Source organism: Colobus angolensis, unplaced genomic scaffold, assembly GCF_000951035.1.
Source record: "Colobus angolensis palliatus isolate OR3802 unplaced genomic scaffold, Cang.pa_1.0 Scaffold314, whole genome shotgun sequence".
NCBI classification, from domain to species: Eukaryota; Metazoa; Chordata; class Mammalia; order Primates; family Cercopithecidae; genus Colobus; species Colobus angolensis.
In genome coordinates, this window is record NW_012116422.1 from 800,000 (window position 1) to 822,576 (window position 22,577).

Below are 22,577 nucleotides of genomic sequence, written 5' to 3' on the forward strand. Positions count from 1 at the left end.
TCAGTCCCCTGGGCCTCCAACTTACTGGGAGGCTGTGGTAATTAAGAGTCTAACCAAGCCTCTGAAGATCCCGGGCTCTAGGAGGCTGCTTCTGGACGACAGAGTCCCTTAGCCTGTGTCCAGGAGCCATCTCTAGACATTTGGGCATCCTTATGGTTAAGGTAGAAGATTCCATAGGGACTCTCCTCCTTGTGCCCTGGGCCTCAACTTGTTGCTACACCAGACCAATCAGTTTCTTCTTCTTCTTCTTTTCTTTTTTTTTCTTTTGAGACAGGGTCTGGCTTGGCACCCAGGCTGGAGGGAGTGGTACAATCACAGCTCACTGCAGCCTCAAACTCTGGGCTCAAGTGATCCTCCCACCTCAGTCTCCCGAGTAGCTAAGACTACAGGCACGTGCCACCATGCCCAGCTAATTTTTAAATTTTTTTGTAGAGATGGGGTCTTGCTATGTTATCCCAGCTGGTCTTGAACTCTTGGCCTCACATGATCTTCCTGCCTTGGCCTCCCAAAGTGTTGGGACTACAGGTGTGAGCCACCTTGCCCAGCCTTGGTTCAACTTTTATGTAACAAAATTGTGAGTTATTTTTCAGTTGCCATGAACCCTCAGGTCATGTAACCTGAGCATGCCTAGATGAACCAAGCATGCAGCCACAGGGAAACCAAGTGCTCAGATCAAGGAGGAGGGACTGAATTAAGCAGATATGCCATGGCAGGATCCAACCAGGTTGAGCTCTGGCTTCATCGCGTAGCAGGATCCAGTCAGATCATGCCTCCCAGCATCACCTCATTACAAGATCCAATCAGATCACATCTCATTACCCTATGCTTATAAAAACCAACCCAAACCCCAGCTTAGGAAGACAGATTTGAGGATTTCCTCCTGTCTCCTTGCCAACCCACTTGCAATAAAACTTTTCTTTTCCCAAAAGTCAGTGTCATGGTATTAGCCTCTACATTCATCAGGCCATGAGCCCATTGATTGCTCGGTAACAAACTCTTCTGCTCTGACAATTAGAGACATGTTGGAATTACCTCCCTTTCTCTCCATACCCTAGGCTGAACCATCTGGCAACATCAGATGAGCATACTATGCATGTAACAATAACCATCTTTTTATTCTAAAAAGTGGAAATATTTCATAACATTTAAAATGCAGTTTGAAGAGATAAAACTGTGAAAGGCTCAAAGATTTTTCTGTAACACCTCAATATTGTATGTGCAAATATAAGCACATATATTTCCACAGTATTTTTGTAATATAATCACTCCGAATATTTTATTTAAAATCTGCTCATAGAAACATTTGTGATAATCAATTTACTAGATAATTAATAATCAAAATCTAGCTTTCTAAAGAACAGACGGTAGGCATTCTTGCCTGGTTTTACGTAGTGTTTTGAGTCGCTGAATCAATATTTACTGAACACCTTAATCTGTATTAAGCACTGTGGTAGGTCCTGGAGATACAGAAGTGAATCAGAAATGGCCCTTCAGTTAAGGATCTCACAGCCTTGCTGTAGTATAAAGCAATTATCGTCTTTCAACATCCTTTCTTTAGTCATGTCCATAATATGCTGGCAGGCAGTCTCTAGTTTACAAGCCAGGACTTTATGCTCCCCCCTCTCTCTTTGGGGGCTGTTGTGAAAAAACTCAGAGTTCTTAAATGACATTTGGGAGGTCTGGAGTCTGGGGTGCCTTAGGCCCAGAAATGGAAGAAACATTGCAAAATGAAAATAGGTTAAACCAAAAGCTGGTCTGCCATTTAGTAGTCCTGGTCCCTAGAACTCTGTCTCACTATACTCAATTACATTCACTGATGTGTCATCAAGTAATTCCCATAGGTTTGTGGGAATTAATATATCGGGTTTCAAAACCAGAAATAAACTTTGATATGATTTCTTTAGCCAAAAGGGTCCTTAGAGATGATCTAGATGCCCTCTCATTTTGCCACTGAGGAAACCAGAGTGTAGGGAAGCTATTTAAAACAGATGATTGGCATAGGGAATATGGTTCTCCTGGCATCTGGCTGCTGCACCTGTCATACTCCCGTTCTTCCTAACACATGGCTAGGAGAAAAGTAGGGGGAGCAAAGACAGGAGCTTGAATTCCTTGGCAGCAAGGGGAAGTGAAGGAACTAGAGACAGACTTGGTCTCTTTGATACTTCACCTGGAGTCAACCTATAAAGGGGGAAAGAAATGTGTCTTCTACAAAAGGATGAGGTAGGGCAGACATATCTCAAATTCAGTCGTCTATCTCCCCCTACTCCAGTTTCAAAGCTGCAAACACCAGTGCAAGTGTTCACTCATGAGTGTTCAAACTTCTTCCATTTCCCCATTGCACTGCTTCCATACCTAGACCCAGAACTCGGTAATCAGCATTTCAGTTCAACACATGGTGGATGTGACTAGGCTTAGAACAGTCATGGAGATATTAACTTCCATGGGAAAACAAAGGTCAAAGAGATTTCTGAATAAATCTTTTGGGAAAACAGCCAGTTTGTGGGTTTGAGATTCCCCAGAGCCCAAAGGAAATCTTTTTGAATGATGTTTTCTTATGGAGTAACCCACTGAGCATCTTTATGGTGCTATCCATGAACTATGGGAGTCCAACTGCAAACGAGTTTATTTTTGCTTGGTTGACAAGAATGGAATAAATTACAGTGATAGAGGAAATGTACCTTCAGGTATTGCAGTCTTAATGCTATGCAACATATGAAAAAGGACCAAGGGGATTTTCCTTCAATACGCATTTCTTTAGCATCTGCTATCAGCCAGAGCTGCACTGGGCCTAAAACTTCAAGCAACTCAGTCTAAGTGGGGGGTGGGGCAAAAGGACCATCAACCAATCAACCACGTGGAAAGCTTCTCAGAGAAAAGGATGCTGGAATCTGAGTTTTAAAAGATGAGTGGTAGGAGTTAGGGGACTTAGAGGAAAGGGCATTCTAGGAGAAAGGGACTATATGTGTAAAGGCATGTAGGCACAAGAAAATATGATGCTTTTAGGAAACTACAAAAAGTGGTGAGTATGATTGGAGCCGAGGCTCCATGGACGAGGGAATAGAAGAGATGCTAGTCCTTGTGTGCTGAACCAGCGAGTTTGAAGTTTATCCTGGAAACTATGGGACATCACTGAAGGACTATTAAGCAGGAAAGTGGCATAACTAGATTTTCAATTTAGAAAGATTGCCCTGGCTGAAATGTGGATGGCAAAATTTGAGGATGCTGGAGTGGAAACATGAAGGCTAGTTAATAAAGCACTGTAATATTCCAGACAAGAGGTAAGGGTGGCACAAACTACACGAATAGCTGTGACAATAGGGAGGAATGGATGATAGCAAACATATGGAGAAGGCAGAATCTGCATATCTTGGACACAGCAGAATTCATCATTTTAAGAAATCGTATCCATTATTCTGAATATGAGTAAAAGACATGGAAATGGTATTTTAAAGGCCACCATAATGGAAAATTTGAAGACAGTTATTTGTTATGTATTCATAAAAATGATTTAAATCCAGGCGATATCTGACAATAGCAAAAATTCCAACAGTGGCTTGGGCAAAGGAGCTCTTCTCTGGATGGACCATAAGTTCTTGGAGTTTATGGAATGTTAAGAGAGGACATAGAATACGGATGTAAAGTATACTGATTGGTAATGTAGCTTGATACTATGTTTATCATAAGCACTAACTGTGATTGATAATTACCAAATGTATTCACATAAGGGGATTATATTATATAAATAAATAAAATAGTAATTATAAGCAACTTTGAGAAATGAAAAATCTTTTATTTTTTACAAAAATTTTCATAAATGCATTTTATATTTAATATACATGCTATTATAACAAAGCAACTGAAAATGTAATTACAGTTAAGGTACTTTTATGCATATTTAAAAAGTAATATTTTAATCCCCTCAATTTTTAAAAATTGAAAGTAGAATAAGCAATTCTTCAAAAAATATCCATTTTCCCCCATGCAACTGTTGCAGTGATTTAACAAGGTAAATTAGAATAATCAGTCAAATGAATGTTTAAAAGCCACTGTCACCTCATGAAACCCTTTCCATTTGGGACCAAGTTTAGAAATGCTCATATTTCAAATATTTATCTACTGCTTCTGTGTTACAACCAATAATGTGTTCTAACTGAAGAGTTTCTCATTTGGGGTATTGACCTTACTTGAATGCTAACCCACTTCTTATTGCAGTTAATTGTAAATTCACAGAAAGTGTTTTCTAGCATACTTGAGAGGAAATTCAGACTACTAGGATCCCTTTTTCTTTTCATGTAAATGCTTCCTTAAAATTAAAACTGGCAAGGAAACACAGCCAATTTATAGTTTACCAATTTTATATATGGTTATTCATTCTTTTTTTTTCTGAGATATTAAGCACATTTGTAATTAGTCTGTTTTCATGCAGAAATATATTTTCCCATTCTTTACATTGATTTTAAAGTATTTTATATTTTAAATAACTATATCACATTTGTGCTTCATACATTTGGAAAATAAAGGATATTTCATTTTCTTTACTGCAGAAAAAGGAAAGGTTATTGGTTCTTTAATAGGTAATACAATCAAATTAAGTGCTGATTTCAAATTGCTAAAACATTATCTGATTGTAAAAAATTCCAATGGAAAGTTCTATTTTTTTCTCATACTTGTAGTTTTAACTACATTTAGAATGAAAGCATGACCTGTGTAAATGAAGGAAACATAAAATGTTTAATCCTTGGATTTCTGAGTTTGTGAGTTCCTAATACATGGGGTTAGGCCTACATACTATACCTGACCAGAGTCTCCTCTCCCATTTGCAAGGAAAGTCTCAATATTATATAAAGACATCTTCCACAGCAAAAGGAAAAACAGATTTGGTATATATTTTATAATATACACAAAAGGATCTATTTGCAAAATATGAGAATTACTAATACATTTGAATAACAGATAAAAAGGCCAAACATTTAAGAACGTATTTACACTTAAGGAACTGATTCTCTATTATACTTCTAGGCTTAAATAGGATCCGATGCCCAATATGAATGTGACTATCACAAGTACAACACCTTTTTCTATCTTTGTTAATGAGAAATATAAATTTTTTTCTCCTCCAGAATAAAGTTGGGAAATCTGAAGCAAGAAGGATTTTTCCATTGATACATAGGGTTTCATTTCTCATTTCTTACAAAATTAAGTGGCATTAAACAGAGAAATAGATAAATGTACATGCAATATATTTAGGGTACACTATTTACTTTTCTCAGCACATCTCAACTAACCCATTTATTGGCCCAAGTGTGATGATTTCCACATAGACCTGGAAATCTAGAAATATAAGGTCTTTTAAGTGGCAAAAAGAAGAAATCTTTTTTTTTTTTTGAGATGGAGTATCGTTCTGTGGCCCAGGCTGGAGTGCAGTGGTACAATCTCGACTTACTGCAAGCTCCACCTCCCGGGTTCACACCATTCTCCTGCCTCAGCCTCCCGAGTAGCTGGGACTACAGGCGCCCGCCACCACACCTGGCTAATTTTTGTATTTTTTTAGTAGAGACGGGGTTTCACCGTGTTAGCCAGGATGGTCTCGATCTCCTGACCTTGTGATCTGCCTGCCTTGGCCTCCCAAAGTGCTGGGATTACAGGCGTGAGCCACTGTGCCTGGCCAAAAAGAAGAAATCTTAAGTTGTCCATAATCAGTCATATCTATTATAAAGTATAAATAAAACAAAATAAGTTTTAAATTATTTGTTTATGTCACATTGTCCAAAATTCTTTTGGGCTTAAAGTCAACTATGAAATTTTAGTTGAGTAGGAGGACAATGAGAAACAGCTTCTTTTTTTGTTGTTATTGAAATGTAAGCAACTTGCCCTTAAAATAGTATGAATATCCAGTTCAGGTAACAATTTTCACTTTTAATTAGTCAAATATATATTAAATATAAAAATCTAATGCTATACAGATGTGACTTTGGACATTTTAAGTATTAGTTTATTCAGAAACACCTTTAAAAATCAGTGTGTATAGAACTAGCTCATTTCTTAAATGTCAAATTTAGAAGTGCAACAGTGGGTCTTCAGAGAGAATATGCCCAAGAAAGACTGGATAAAAAGACTGGGTAAATACATCAAATGAAACTGTGATTCACTTTTGACAAGACTGAAATATAAGTATGTAATCACTGATGCATATTTATTCAATAGGCCCATGTGATTATGTGGTTTTTAACTAACAGCATTTATTTTTGCAAACTGCTTGGCATTGCTCCAAGGGAAAGGAGCTTCTAGACTACAAACACTAAGCACATATATTTTAAATTAACAGATGGATTGCATATGGATCGTTCATATGCTGTTAGAGTCCTGTCTCTACAGAAGAAAAACACCTTCCTGAGATCCATTCGTTTTTCAGAGGCACAAACTATAGCTTGGAACTTAATTGCTGTCCATGATATCTGGACTTTAGTTATATGAAATTGTTGACACCCCAATACAGAGTGGGTCTAAATACATAATGCAAGAAAGGAGGCTTTAGTGGGTAAACTTGGGCACTTCTAAAGATTTTAAGAATGGAATTATGCCATTAGGTGGTATTTCTTTGTCTATGGACTTAAAAAGTTTTCTTGGGGCATTTTAAAGAGGTTTATCAAAGTTATATTGTTGAAAAACTATTTTCCCTGGAAATAATATCCCCTCCTTGCCACCTTCTGCCTTGATATTCTTACTGGAAAAAAGTGAAATTGTTCAGAATTACAACCATATAGGGTTTCCAGGCATAGCATGGGCACATTGGGAATGGAAAACTAGAAGACCCCAGCAAGGAATATAGGTACATTAATTGCTGCCTACCCTGAGAAATAACTCTGAGTTTCTTCTCCCAAGTCTTCCTCAAGGATCCATTCATTGTAGAGTCAACAGATGTCTTTTAGAATTCATTATGATAAGAAGTCCATGAACATATACATACTATCCTTGAATGGTTTTCCATTATATTTTTTCTAGATAGTTCCTGAATATTTTAATAAGCTTAATAAATGAGAAAACGTATTGAAAGGTCTTTGTAAGTTACTATATAAATATGACATGTATTTTAATAATATCTGAATTTGGCTGTGAACAGTGGCTCATGCCTGTAATCCTAGCACTTAGGGAGGCCAAGGCAGGAGGATCCCTCGAGCTCAGGAGCTTGAGACCAGCCTGAACAAAATCTCTTAAAAAAAGATTTTCTATTAGCCAGGTGCGGTGGCATGCACCTCTTGTCTCAGCTACTTGGGAGGTGAGACAGGAGGATCGCCTGAGCCCAGGAGATGGAGACTGCAATGAGCCATGATTGAGCCACTGCACTCCTTTGAGACAGAGCAGACCCTGTCTCAAAACAAAAAAAAAAAAAAAAAAAAGAATTTCTGAATTTGCATTTGTCATGAATGAAAGTAAAAATCAGAGAGAAAACTTTCACATATGACAATATGGATTGTCATGTTTAAAGAATCTGAAGTTACACAGACTATGAGTTATCATGTTTTGTTTTAGCATGATTCTGTACACCTAGCTTTAATTTTTGAAGTCTGATTTAATTGTGATTTTGACAATCAGTTATTGAATGAGGTAGTCCACACTGCCTAGATATTTACTGCATCTGGTTACTATTTCACAAATAATTAAGTACAATATATCACTTACGTTTTTCCTTTATGTTTAATAGGAGTTCTGTGAACATTGAGAATATATTACTTTTAGTGGTACACAGTTCTTGAGAAAATGTCTTGATTTTTACACTGCCATTTGTGATATTTTTAGCAGCCCGCTACAATATCATTTTAATAATAAAAATAAAGTGTACTCATTGATGATAGAGAAAATATTGTTAAAGACCTCTTGGGACAGGAAAAGGCTCAGTCATAAAATCAGATGCTTATTCATTTTCAGATGTGTCATTGACTCATTACTTTCAAGAATAACTATAATATTGCTACACAGTCCATTATACTGAGAAGAACTTTCCTTGAACTTCACATGGAGATTGAGTAAAGCTCTTCTATTTGTTTTTTGAAGTACTCTCTCAGCTCAGGTCTCTTAGCTTTTAGTGTTGGTGTCAGCAAGCCATTTTGAACTGAGAACATGTCAGAATGGATGTGAATGGCTTTAACCTAAAAACCAAATGCAGAATACATCTTTAACAGGAATAGAACACAGTATTTATAGTATACATGGTAAAAAGCAAACAGGCATATGGGAATAGATATATTGACATACAGACATTATGCTAAGTCAAAATTATGTTGAGAACACTTCAACCCATTTTACGTATCTAAAAGCCAACTTTTTTCCTTCCTATTCATTCATTTAACCAGTCAACAGAAATGAATTAGTTGCTTACTCTATGCCAGGCACTGAGGATACAAAGAGGAATCATGAATGCCTCTGCCCTTAGGGAGTGCACATTCACATCCAGTAGTGGAGACAAAGAAACACTGGGCAATTATCAGTATGGTATGCATGGGATAAAGGGCACCCATCTCAGGCATAGGAGGGGAGAGGGAGAGGCAGTCAAGGAAGACTTCCCAAATCAGATGGATGTTAAATAATGGGTTATAGTTAACCAGCAAAGGGGAAAAAGTGGGTGGAGAAGGGCATTATAGGCAGAGGCAACACCGAAACAAAGCCATGGGAGTGAGAAATGGCAGAGTGTGAAAAAGGAACTCTAAGTGGTTTCTTGTTACATAAGAGGCAAAGAGTGTGAGGGATGAAGCTAAAGTGGTAGATAAGCCAATTTATGGAGGAGCTCAAATTTTATTCCAAATACAACAGTAAGATACTGAAGATTTTTACTTAGGGCAGTGGTATGACTGAATACACATTTTGGAAAGATCTCTCCAAGAGAAATGGGAAGATTGTTTTTGAGGGGATTTCTACTTCGATATCCAATTTAAATAGCTGGAAATCTTGCCTAAAGATGGGCATCATCTTTATGGTATCATCTATGGCTAAAGATAGGTATCACCTTAAATAGTTGGAAATCTTGGCTAGAGATATGTATCATCAAGTGTTTCAAAATCAGATATGGTTATTGTAAAAAGGGTTTTGTTTGAAAACTCTCAGTGTGCTTGGTATTCAAAGAAGCACAGATTCAGTAAGGAATAGGGCTGCTGTTCTTTGTATCCTATAGAATATACTTTTTTCCGAATTTGTTGTTACCAAACATAAACCATCCTAGGAGACCCAATATTTATTGGAAACAGATCCCAGGAGAGACGTTTTCAAACCATAGCACACTGAGAACTAGGTGATCTGCAGAGGCCACTGCTGGGGATGGTGTAGAAGTGGGGTTTAGATAGGGAAGGTTGGAAAGGAGATGGAGAAGGGTGGGAGGATGAGGTGAGGTGCTTAGGAGTAAGAGTGTGTGTGTAGAAGCTCTGGCTCAAGCCCTAAACCAATCTGAGTAGCACTGCTCTTATGTTTTGTGCATGCTCAATTTTTGTATAAGATGTCATCTAAGTTCTACTTAAGTTAGTTTAGAAATCACCATTTGATGACAAAATTAATTAGTCTAAAGAAAACATTAACACAATCGAAATCAAATTTAATCTCAGTTACAGGTATTTAATGTAGTAGTAACTAACCTTTACTGTCAAAATGAAAAACTGAAAAATTGACAGTGCTAATATCCTTCACTTTTCAAAAAAAAATTTCTCTTTCTGTAGAAGTACTATCACATAAAGACTTCTGGTAAGTGCAAACCATCTATCCAACTTCTTTTGTTATTAAAATTAATACTATGCTTTTAAAAAGGAGATACAAATGCCAAGATATAATTTATCAGTGTTGTAGCCTGGGTTTCAGCTTGTCTGCATTCCTAACAGCATGTGGAGAACATTGTGTAATTGGGACAAGAGTCTATGTTCAGTATGAGAACTTGGGGTGAATATCTTTGAAAAGCCAGCAGTGACAAGCAGAAACTACTAAAAAAATACAGTACTGGAAATATAGATTTCATAAGGAGAGGTATATAATGTCATTTATATGGTTAAGTAGAAATGTAAAAGAAAACATTATGATCTTTGGAAGAAAGAACTGCATCAACAGGTAGCTTTAGGAATATCTGCCGAGCCAGCTACCTCCTCAAACCTAAATGGCTGAGTGGGACATCTGCAGCTCCATGTGGCTGTCTGCAAACTAGTTCTGCCTGAGAAAAGGTATATCATTAAATACAGCCTTGCAGAAGATCAAGCAATATGGCAGCCTGCTCTGGGATCACCTTTCAGTCCCTTAGTGAGCAGGTCAGAGCGGCACTGCTGCTAGGCTGCCAGTCCCTGTTCTGATCTGACCTACGGCCCTTGGACTATTTAAATCCTACTGTGAAAATACCTATACGACCTGCTTGAGTGACTAAAAACTATAGGCAGTAAGTGGAAAAAAAATGAGTCAGCCAGTTGTTTAACTGACAGTGACTTTAACTGTGGGCCACAAACCTATAGTTTCTTTCAGAAGTGAATCAATGATAAAGCACATGTTCATTTTTTATAATTATTATTTTCTCATAAAGCCAAACTGTCCAATTGTGAACTTGTAAAAAACAGGTGTGAGAGTCCTTATTCTCTCTTTATGCCAAACACTTCATGAAACTGGAATTTCCATTTTTTAATTAGCAAAGTTTTTGTTGGGAAAAGAAAAAAGGAGATGGCTAACGTTAGCTTGCCTTCCTGAAACCATACTCTTTTCACTGAAAAGAGATGTTACAGGATTTTTAAAAATAATTCAGAAATACTGTAACATTTAAATATGGCATTGGAATAAAATTTCTCAAAATTGTCCATTTATGCCAACTCATAAAAGCACAAACTTTCATAATTTTAGAAAGACATAGTGTTTTAAGTTTTTCAATGGTCTTAATGAAATCCTTTAACACAATACTGCTTATAGATAATAAATACAGAATGAATAATTTAGGACAGGAGAGATAAAATAAAAAAAATTACATGAGTTAGGGAAATGTTCATTTTTTATTTAAAGGCAAATTGGTTACGTAAGTGTTCATTTCAATGACAGGAAATACAATAAAATATTTTTAGTAAGTGCTTAATTAGTCAGAAATTAAAAAATCTATCAAGTGTCAAAGTTCACATTATATTGCCTATGCAAATTAATAAGGCATATCAATGTCAAACAAATGGTTAATCATGGTTAAGTATGTTCAAATACTTCCCAGCCACCTGTCTACTCATTAAAACATATCTTCCAAAGATCTCCATAAATTAATAATGGTTGGCCTAGTTCTAGGAATTGTCTGTTCTTGGAAATTAAATTGCATCAATTGTTTTTCTAATTCAAAGTTTAATTCAGATCATCCAAGTCCAGTAAGTCTGAACTCCTAAAGCTTTTGTTAAATGACTTAAACTTTGGATATTGAACTTGAATTTGTTATTTGTGTGCATGTGTGTGTGTGTGTGTGTGTGTGTGTTTAATTAGAATTATGCCTTAATTGGCCATTCATTTTTGAGGAAGAGGGAAAAGGACAAGCTGACAATGGATTATGGATTAACTGAAATAATTTATGTTAGGCTTTGGATCACAACTGAGAGCACACCCTCCTCAGGCATGAGGCCTGGTTTTTGCTTTCCTGTGGTCAGCTGAGGGCACACACTGGCTGTGGTGGGGAGAATGCCATAGACCAACAAAGAGGAGAATGAGAACAGAGAAAATCAAAAGCCGACAGCCTTGGCAATAAAACTAAAGGCCTCTGAGATCCCACATGACTTCCCTGTATTTGAGGTTACCATGGTGAGGGCAGATTATTAGAGCAGAAACTCTGCGAAAGGCATGTGGAAAATCAAGAACATGTCTCCTCTCAGTGAAAGCTCTAACCAGAGCAATGGTTAACACTGGAAACTTAACCAAAGGTCCCTTTTAAGCATAATCTTAAGAGTTGGTATTTTTTTCCATGAAGAGGAATCTGGGTGTCATACATATACTCTGTGTGCTCTGGGGCAGGTCCCGCATCCAAACACCAACAGGGGGCGTGCAGGCCTTGTGAATACACCAGCATGTCGGCGGGAACTGCAGCTTAGGCTGCAGCCAGCCCTTCAAATCCACGCAGGCCCAGACCAACCAGGCTTACAACCACTCATTTGTGATCCCTGGTCTACGTGATCACAGAGGATCCCATCACATAACTCACCACTGAGGAAGGGCAATGAAGTCAGTTCTAGCATATTTGGAAATTTAAATAATTAGTATGCCAAAATTGACCTTTATCTTTTAGAAAGATAAATATAACTTGCCTGAATGCCTCAGATTCCATACTTTTAAAAAATATTTATTTACCCAGGCCTAAATTGCCCTAAAACATACTGACAGATGAGGGTAAAGCAGTGTTTCTCAAAATGGATTAATGTAAAGATCTATTTTAAAAGAAAAACAGTATTTTTAGACCCTGAAACTATGCTTAGATTTCCTTAGTTTGAAACTAAAAAATTAAAATTTTAATCCATGAAAATTTTTTTAAATTGAAAATTAAAGCACTATAAGAGTTTTATATTTTAAACTGGTTTTAAATGTTTTTAGGTTATTAAGTGAACATACAAAATTTAAAGATTCTTGTCAAACTTGAAGACCCCTGTCATTAAATTTGGGGATACAAACTTGTATCAAAAACAATTATTTTAAATATAAGGAAATTTTAAAAATCAGTATATTAATATTTTTCCATTTGAAGCATTTTTCTCTTTGAATTTTTGACAAAAGAGGATGTATAAATGGTATATGTAAGTCAGACTAAGTATGCTTATGAGCTCAGTTACAATAAGAACCCAACCTTGCAGACAAAAAAAAAAAATTCTTAGAGGACTGCTGTGTCCTCTCCCAAAGCATTCTGTTTCCTCCTCTTTTCAGAGGGCGTGCTGGGCTGACAGATCACTGGCCCGAGGAGACCAATCTTTCCAGTGTCCTCCTAAAAAGTAACCTTGTCTGCTGAAGCCAAGAAAACAGTCCCCATAAAAATAAAAATAAAAATAAGATAGGACTGTCGTCTTCGCTAATGCAGGAAGTTTGTAAGACAGATAATGTACATATGATTTACTAGTGATAGCTAGGGTATTATTTTAGCCTTAAGAAAGTTTGTAATTATAAAGATGAGTACAATCTCTTTTGACATGTGGCCTATTTTGGTTCAGGAGGCAGCTTGGAACAGGCCTTCAGGGGTCCACTGGTGCACAGCCTGCTGGCGGGCCACACCACGAAAAGTCAAGAATCTAGGTCAGGGTCACCATGGGTTAATTTAATTTTCATCACTGCCTAAAGGGCTGTAACAAGTATGGGGAGGGTAAGTTACCTGCTCAAAAGAATGGAGTCCACTTTCTTTTCCTAACCTCACCATATCTTCCAAAATGGCTTTCTTCAGATCCTGAATCAAACCACATGAGAAAAATTACAAGACAAGAACACATTTTTCAAAATGGAGGTAGAGGAAACAACACTTTTGAGTAAAGTGCAACTGTGATTGTGCCAACATATGCTAACCCACAGCCCACAACCGAGGCTGATGCTCCCTGGCAGCACTCCAATTACCACCTCTCATCGGGCAACTAAGTACCTGAAATGGCCAAAGGAGTGACCATGAATGGGCTAATGGACCACTCAGTTTTTTTAAAGCAGCCTTTTGGTCAGCCTGGTGAATCTTGCTACCCCCAGATGAGCCCAAGGCCCAGGGACCAGTAGGAGAGGGAGGGTCTATGGCTACTGCCAAGAAATGGACCATGTGACTCAAGGGGCTACACTGAGTCAGAGCACAGTGACCTCCTCCACAGAGTTCTACATGTGCCATTAGAAGGTTTCAGGAAGGTGTGAATAGCTAATACTCTAAGCAGGAAGAAGTGTGCTACATTTTCTATTCCATGACTAGCTGTCTATATCCAGTAGACACAAAATCCACCTTCCATCTGAAGGAGCATGGTAGGTGAGTCAGAAAGCCTATGTTCACATCTGACTCTGCTGCTAACCAGCTGTGTGACCTTGGGCAAGTTACCACCCTCCCTGGACTCTCCTCTAAGCCACAAAGCAAAAGGGCTGGATAAGCTTTCTGTGATGTCTCCTGGCTTAAAATCCAAACGTTTGTCAATTTTCTAAGAAGAAATATGAGTTTCTTCAGTAACAAAAAAAGACAAATCTCTGGTTTAGACTCCCCACCATGTATAAAGTAATGTTAGAAATTCCGTACGAGCTTGAATTTCACTGGTCTACAGCTTTTCTGTCTTCTCATTATGTGGTATCATAAAACATTCAGTAACCTTTCGGGAGACAGCCCCAAGATACCAACCTTACTTGTGCAGAGATCTGCATATGTTCCTTCAATTCCTCTCTTCTGGGCCCAGGAGGGCATAACTTCAGGGTCAGGCACAACAATGCCTACCAAAAAGGCCTGTAGTGCTCACCAGAGGAGAACACGGGCATGACAAACGCATTTAAAGTGGTTATTTGTGGTCCAGCATTAAAATTCTCAGACTCCACCTTTTTCAAAAACTAAGTATATGCTTATAAAACATTTGTTCATGTCATAAAATATTTCTGCCAATATATCACACTACTCATTTTCTGATATATTCCCTTAGTTTTATATAAAAAATAAGTTTAAGGACATTAAGAATCAGTAAAGTTAGACTGATATGTACTTTTGATTCTCATGCAAATCTCAGATCAGCACATCTTTAGGAGGCTGATCAAACAACTCTCTGATCCAAATTCTATGAACCAAAAACCAAATGTTTCCCAGCATTACCAAACCACGTTGAAATGGTTTCATTAATACGATTTTCATTCATGAAAGACTTCTTCATTTTGTTTATTTTTTCTTTTGAGACAAGGTTTCACTCTGTTGCCTAGGCAGGAGTTCAGTGGTATGATCATAGCTCACTGCAGCCTCGACCTCCTGAGCTCAAGTGATCCTCCCATCTCAACCTCCCGAGTACCTGGGACTACAGGTGCACGCTAATTTTTGTATTTTTTGTAGAGATAGGGTTTCATCATGTTACCCAGGCTGGTCTTGAACTTGTGGGCTCAAGCAATCCTCCTGCCTCGGTCTCCCAAAGTGCTGGGATTACAGGCGTGAACCACCATGCCAGGCCTATTTTAATTTTTAAAGCATTTCTTCGAAAATAATTTCATAATATTTATAGAAGTGCAATGATAGTATAGAATATATTTGATATCAGGTGGGGCATGGTGGCTCACACCTGTAATCCCAGCACTTTGGGAGGCTGAGGCAGGCAGATCACTTGAGGTCAGGAGTTCAAGACCAGCCTGGCCAACATGGTGAAACCATGTCTCTACTAAAAATACAAAAAAAAAAACAAAAAAACAGCCAGGCATGGTAGTGGGCACCTGTAGTCCCAGCTACTCGGGAGTCTGAGGCAAGGGAATCACTTGAACCCTGGGTGTAGAGGCTGCAGTGAGCCGAGATTGTGCCACTGCACTCCAGCCTGGGTAATGGAGCAAATATATTTGATATCTTAGATATCATAGAATATATTCATGATTTTTTTTTTTTTTTTTGGACACGGAGTCTCACTCTGTCACCCAGGCTGGGGTGCAGTGGCCAGATCTCAGTCCCGGGTTTACGCCATTCTCCTATCTCAGCCTCCCGAGTAGCTGGGACTATAGGGCCCGCCACGACACCCGGCTAGTTTTTTGTATTTTTTTAGTAGAGACGGGGTTTCACCGTGTTAGCCAGGATGGTCTCGATCTCCTGACCTCGTGATCCGCCCGTCTCAGCCTCCCAAAGTGCTGGGATTACAGGCTTGAGCCACTGCGCCCGGCCTATTCATGATCTTTCTGACTTTAAATCTAAATACTATTGAAAGGAAAATAAGCATAAAACTCCTCCAAATAACTGAATCCTAGTAACCCATATTAGGACTAGTACCATTAGTACATTTTTTGCAGTACTCATTAATTTGTAAAGTTCATTTGCATATTTAAAAAAATCAAAACAGGCCAAGTGTGATGGTTCATGCCTCTAATCCCAGCACTTTGGAAGGCTGAGGCAGGAGGAGAATCACTCAAGCTCAGGAATTCAAGACTAGCCTGGGCAACATAGCGAGACCTCGTCTCTACTGAAAATGTAAAAAAAAAAAAAAAAAGCTGGGCATAGTGGTGTGTACCTGTAGTCCCAGCTTTTGGGATGGGGAGGGAGGGGGAAAGGGATGAGGTGGGAAGATGGCTAGAGCCCAGGAGGGAGGTTGAGGCTGCAGTGAACCATAATTATGCCACTGCACTCCAGCCTGGGTGGAAGAGCGAGACCCTGTCTCAATAATAATAGTAGTAATAATTTTTAAAATAAAAAATAAAAACAGCAGAAACCCTGAATCTTGCTCTAGTATTTTATCTCAAAAATCCTTGGAAGTAGGTAGAGCATAAGTGAAAAGGAATGGGAATGTTCATTAGTACTACTTCAGACAACTTACTTGACCTAATTACATTTTAGCAAACTATAAGTAAGATTTCTCCTTTAAAAAGGAGTTTTCTCTCATGTTTTAAAATGCAGAGGAGAATCCTGGTGTCTGATTGGAGATTAATGTTTAATCTGGGTTTTTCAGCATGCCCAGAATATGTGGGAGGGCTGAAGCCCAGAGGCCTCACCTTTAAGCTGTCCCCATGGACATAGATTTGTGCCACAGGTTGGCTCCGGATGTAGATGTTCTCAATCTTCTCGGGTGCAACATATTCTCCCTGAGCAAGTTTAAATATGTGCTTCTTCCGATCAATAACTTTAAGAGTTCCTGCCTGTAGAGTTGGACAAACGGCTTTATAAGAACATGGCACTCTCAAGCCTAAAGCCTTCGCTCCTCAGTGCCGTAACCCCCTGCCCTACCCCACCCTGCAGACCCCGCCCCAATTTCTTTTCCATCTGTTGTGTCTGCTCTTAGGGAGCTGCAAGGCTCCTAGAGAGAACGACTGTGCACCGCAGGTTGATGGCATCCAAGCTCTGCTGGGCCATGAGCATCCACTGTCCTTTCCCCTCAGCAGTTAACCACCTACACAGCCCTCCCACCACTGCCATCCTCATGCCTAGCAGCAGGTATCCTCACCTCCTCCTTCTTGGAGGCCCACCGCCATTCCATCGGGGCACCCTTCTTGCACACACTCTTGCTCCAGCTGCCCTTTTTCTCACCAGCATCTTTGGTTCACTCCCTTAGACCAAACTCAGGTCTCTTGCCCAGCTACTGTCTCCATCCCTAAAGAGCAGCCTCTGCATCCCCTGGCATATAGCACAGACCTGACAGAGCCCCTGTGACTCCTACCTGACATGCCAGATGGCACTATGTGCACAGGCCCCTGCAGGACTTCTGCAGCAGGCAGGTCACCTCCTTGGACAGGGAGTGCTGGTGCCACTGGCTTCCAGGACCTGTTCTCACCTCCCTGACTCTCCTCCACCTTTTTGAGCTTCCAAGGTGATTAGGTGGGCCTCTTGCCCCTCACCTCCACTGACAATGCACCTTGGAGTAAACACCGTTTTCTTTTCATTGGTCACTCCCAAGTCAATCCAAGCTTCCAGCTCTTCACTGAGCTCCAGATCCAGAACCCAAATACCCTTGGAATGCTTCAAAAACTAGGCTGTTTGTCTCAGAGGATGTAACATGCTCCTATATGAAACTCATGACCAAGCTTCTCAAGCCTGCCCCAGCCTCCAAACCCCAAACCTGGAGATGACCTTGTTGTTTGCCTCTCCTGGGATCTCCAGCGGTCAGGCTCACCTGTCCTTGCTCACAAATTCATCTCATATCCACCTCCTCCCACCAAAACCACTTCCTGACTGGACTTCGGCACACACTCTGTCTCCACTCCATCTGCTTGATCTGCCAGTGCCAGAGCAATCTCTCCAAAAGGAAAAAATGAGCAGACTCTGTTTTGCTCAAAACCCAGGCTGGACATCAGGCGCTTTCCCTACCCCAGCTTATTTGGTCCTCATGGTCCATTAGCTGAGTGTTGTCCCCTCTGTTTCACAGATGAGGAAAATAAGGATCAGAAAGGTTAGTTAAATCCTCCAAAGCCACACAGCTAGGAGCTAGGGGAATAAGATTTGAATCCCGATCCTTCTGGACCAGAAGACTATGCTTATTCCTTGATCTATTTAACATGATTTCAAAATAATATTTTTTAAAGCACAAATGTCTTTATAGATGATCTCTACCTAAATTTCAAGAATGAATCATTCAAAGCTTGAACATACTCTTCTAAAAAACAGGGAAAAAACCCACTTACCAACTCATTCAATAAACTGACAACAAAACCATAATAGGGATGTATATAAAAGGAAAATTACAGATCAATCTTATTTGTGAATATAAATGGAAAGATCAAACACAATTTTTAGGAAAAATATTATTTTAAAAGTCACATCATGGTTAAGTTGAATTATGTCAAGAATGCATGATTTGCTTTACATGAGAAATACAGAAAAATAAGTATCTCAATAACTGCAGTAAGTTTTAATTAAATTTCAAAAATCATTTAAAAATAATAATTTAAATAATGGACTCTCACAGACTACCTGCCTGCAACTTTAGGCTCTGTGCTCAAGCATAACACTAAGTGCTTTACATGAATCCATTTATTTGCTTCATATTACCCTCTAAATGGTGGATGGTTTCATTCAAGTTACAGGGCATCAGCAGCAGATCCAGGGATTTCTGAGACTTCAAGCTTTTACAATATTGAGGGCCCTCTTTAAGAAAAACCAGGTAAAATGAAGTGCAGGGCCTTGGAAGGGGCTGATGCAAGTGAGGGGGCTTGAAGCCTAAGCTCTCTGAGCTGACAGGAAAGTCCACCTTCTGCAGGTGTTTAGGGCCTGCTGACCTCTCTAGCCTCTCTCTCCCACACCTATGGGTCTTCAGTTGGAATTAGTTGCTTCACATGTCTAGTGCCTCTACTCAGCATATATTATTATCATGCCCTGATTGTCCTTCCCACTCCCTCTTCTTGGAACATGACTCATATCCTAAGACTTGGATGCAGTAGGTGCCTGTCCTCCTCTGCCTCTCCCGAGGTGAGTGTGCCCCCAGTGTGCCCCCAGCTCATGCCCATCACATTGGGTTGGGAACTGTCTAATCATGCATATCTTCCCTAAGCAGAGTCCCTGGGCCAGGGCACTCACTGGAGATACATCTTTGTCTGGGGCAGGCATGAGGGTTTCTCAAAGCAGGGGCAGATCCATTCACCAGCCCACTCGGCCCCCCATGGGCTCAACATCATTCATGTGCCTGATTAACTCAACACCTCAGAATGTCCACCCAAACCTTAGCACTTCCCAAAGACACAGGAGAGGTTCCTGGAGTGGGCTGCACCAGGCAAGGGTTCTCAGTGTCAGTGACAGCCGTTTTCTGGTCAAAGAATTCATCTAAGCATCTCCTATGTGCCCGGCATTGTGCTAAGTGCTTTGCAGGCATAATCTCGTTTGTTCCTCACAAAAATAACTTTATTTTTCTTTCTCTTATTAAAACATTTTTAAAGGATAAAATCCAGGCTGGGTGCAGTGGCTCATGCCTGTAATCCCAGCACTTTGGGAGGCTGAGAGGGGCAGATCACTTGAGGTGAGGGGTTTGAGATCAGCCTGGCCAACGTGTTGAAACCCTATCTCTACCAAAAATACAAAAAGTTAGCCAGATGTATGGTGGGCACCTGTAGTCCCAGCTACTGGGGAGGCTGAGGCAGGAGAAATCGCTTGAACCTGGGTGGTGGAGGTTGCAGTGAGCCAAGATCTCGTCACTGCACTCCAGTCTGGGTGACAGAATGAGACTCCATTTCATAAATAAATAATAAAGGATAAAGTCCAGATCTTGCACAACACAACAATAACTTCAGAGGTAAGCAACGTTATGATATCTATTTTAAAAATGAGAGAATTAGGCAAAGTGGTTTTGGCTAAAAGCTGGAGGCCATGGCCAAGGAATGCCATGAAGGCTTGTTCTCCTGTTCTATAAGTGAGTCCAGGTGAAGCCACAGACGGGGATGAGGCTCTGCTCAAGGTTACATGAGCAACTGCTGGCAAAGCCACAGGAACTAAGGCATCCTCCCTCCTGTCTCCAAGCTTTCTTCTTCACTCAGTGCCACCTTTTGGCTGGGGGCCAGCATTGGTGGGCTTGCAGGGCTTGCCCTTCTCAGACGTCCCAGAGACATGTACCCCCTGTTCCTCCTGCTTCACATCGGATTCCACACACTGTCAGAGGTCTTTCTGGAAACCATTAAGGATAGGAATTCAGTCTCCAAGACCTCAGTCACACCTACCTGCACAGGTCCCTCATCACCTTCATGAGATGGAGTGAGAAGAGAAAGAAGCTCTGGGGCTCAGGGAAGGAAGAGCCTCCCCGCAGGTCCCAGAGGTGCTCCTGAATGACTCATCTTCAGGAGGGATTTGGAGAAGACTCCTGTCTCAGTGACCTGGACCACACACCCTCCCACCGCCAAAATGTTTGGAGCTCCATGGTTCCAAACGTACACACCGGCAGCCATTTTCCGATGTCTCCAGTGTGAAGCCAGCCATCGCTGTCCAGGGCCTCCTTCGTCCTGTCTGGATCTTTCAAGTAGCCTTTGAACACATTTGGTCCTCTCACACATATCTATGGGACAAAAACCATGGCTTCTCTCAGCCACAGCATGAGGAATGAGGAGATGGGAGGCTGTCTCCAGGCATACGGAGATAAGGTGCACTATCCATCAGGAAAGCCACTGTGGATATGGCAGGGATGGAAACAGAGGACGAGGAACAGCCTGCAGCTGTCTGAACTGTCTCCTGCCTTCTGTCAAGCAACATCCTCCCCATCTTTCCCCGCTGCCCTGGCCACCCTAGGCCTTTGTCTTCTCTTTTCCCTCAGGAGCCCTCTGGCCTTGGCCACATGCTGCTCTGTGACACTTGATGGGACTCATCACAGATATTGATGGCTGGCTGATTCTACCAGGGATGCTTCAGCCCCCTGCTCCATTAGCAGGCAGTCATTCCCACTCACTCCCATGGAATGAACAAGTACAGGCCAGCTCTATCTACTCCATCTGGCCTATTTGTAAAAGGTCATATTTCTGCTGGGACAGATCACACAGCAGTAGGCCATGACATAGTTAGGGGAAAAAAATGAATTTTTACAAAAGTTTGGGGCTGGGCATGATGGCTAGCACCTGTAATCCCAGTGCTTTGGGAAGCCGAGGCAGGAAGGATTGTTTGAGGCCAGGAGTTTAAGACCAGCCTGGGCAACACAGCAAGATCCAGCCTCTACAAAAAAAATTAAAAAGTTATCTTGGCATGGTGACACATGCCTGTGGTCCTAGCTACTTGAGAGACTGAAGCAGGAGAGTTGCTTGAGCCCAGGAGTTTGAGGTTATGGTCTCGAGTTCAGTGGACTATGTCCACGCCACTGCACTCCAGCCTGGATGACAAAGCAAGGCCTTGTCTCTACTAAAAAATTAATTAATTAAGGGCCGGACACAGTGGCTCACGCCTATAATCCCAGCACTTTGGGAGGCCGAGGTGGGTGGATCACGAGGTCAGGAGATGGAGATCATCCTGGCTAACATGGTGAAACCCCATCTCTACTAAAAATATGAAAAAAAAATAGCCAGGCACGGTGGTGGCGCCTGTAGTCCCACCTACTCGGGAGGCTGAGGCAGGAGAATGGCGTGAACCTAGGAGGCAGAGGTTGCAGTGAGCCGAGATCACGCCACTGCACTCCAGCCTGGACGACAGAGCAAGACTCCATCTCAAAAAAAAAAAAAAAAAATGAATTAATTTAAAAGTCTGGGAATTCCAAATCTTGATTTAGACCAGCTCAGTCCCAACACTGGCTCTTGGTTGCCTCATAAACAGGAGAGGAGATACTGAGTTGAGCTGAGTCAAATTAATCAGTAGTTTAAAATGACTTTATACACAAGGCAAAAGGAAAATCATTCCATCCCTCCTGTTCTTGTTTGTTTTTACTCACTACACGTAGCAGCCACAGGCATGAATGGCTAAATCCTTGTTTACCTCTCCCTCTGCTTTGCAGGCCCAGTAGTTCAGTTCCTCAACATCAACGAGCTTGATATGATTGCAGGGAAGCGGTGCCCCTACGTGCCCTGGAACACCAGAGCAAGATGGCATTTGTTAGTGTTCAGATCTGTTTTAGCACCGAAGATGTTCCGAGCCCCTTAAAATCTCTGAGTGGCCAAAGTGGGGAATTATGGATGGAAAGTAACACACCTTTAAAGGGGCATTTGTTACTGGCAAGTGTTGGTAATAAAACAAAGTTCTGGAGAAAGCAAAGGCCAACAAAGGCATTTGTTTACATCTGATTCTTAATGAGCAGGACAGGCACACCTGGCCCAGCACCAACATGCACAGGGTCCTGGATGGGGTAGGGAGGCGCCAACCACAGGGTCAAGATTTTTGACAACAGTGCCCACATTAAATCATTTTCCCCATTGTCAGATCACATGTCTTGGTTTGGGGATCATAAAATATAGCAATCACTGCTTTTCCTCTAGCCACCAGACTGTTGATTAATGTGCTGGAAATCTAGAAATCGTAAGCTGTAGATTCTGATTCAGTGGGTTTGGAATGG

At 40.7% G+C, this 22,577-nt stretch overlaps 1 protein-coding gene across 5 annotated transcripts in view; it reads right to left on the minus strand.

Annotated features, from left to right (window-relative positions):
* Positions 1-3,769: 3,769 nt before the first annotated feature.
* Positions 3,770-22,577, minus strand: part of ACSL6 (acyl-CoA synthetase long-chain family member 6) — a 62,216-nt gene continuing 43,408 nt past the window's right edge. For 4 of the 5 annotated variants that reach the window (XM_011951051.1, XM_011951052.1, XM_011951050.1 and 1 more), the window contains exons 16-21: positions 22,004-22,092; positions 20,490-20,606; positions 16,630-16,773; positions 14,312-14,413; positions 13,328-13,399; positions 3,770-8,147 (exon numbers count right to left, since the gene is read on the minus strand). In XM_011951051.1, the coding sequence (XP_011806441.1) occupies positions 8,010-8,147; positions 13,328-13,399; positions 14,312-14,413; positions 16,630-16,773; positions 20,490-20,606; positions 22,004-22,092 (662 nt within the window). In that variant the 3' untranslated portion in view covers positions 3,770-8,009. The remainder of the gene's footprint in view (positions 8,148-13,327; positions 13,400-14,311; positions 14,414-16,629; positions 16,774-20,489; positions 20,607-22,003; positions 22,093-22,577) is intronic. The other variant, XM_011951048.1, reaches the window with a different exon arrangement.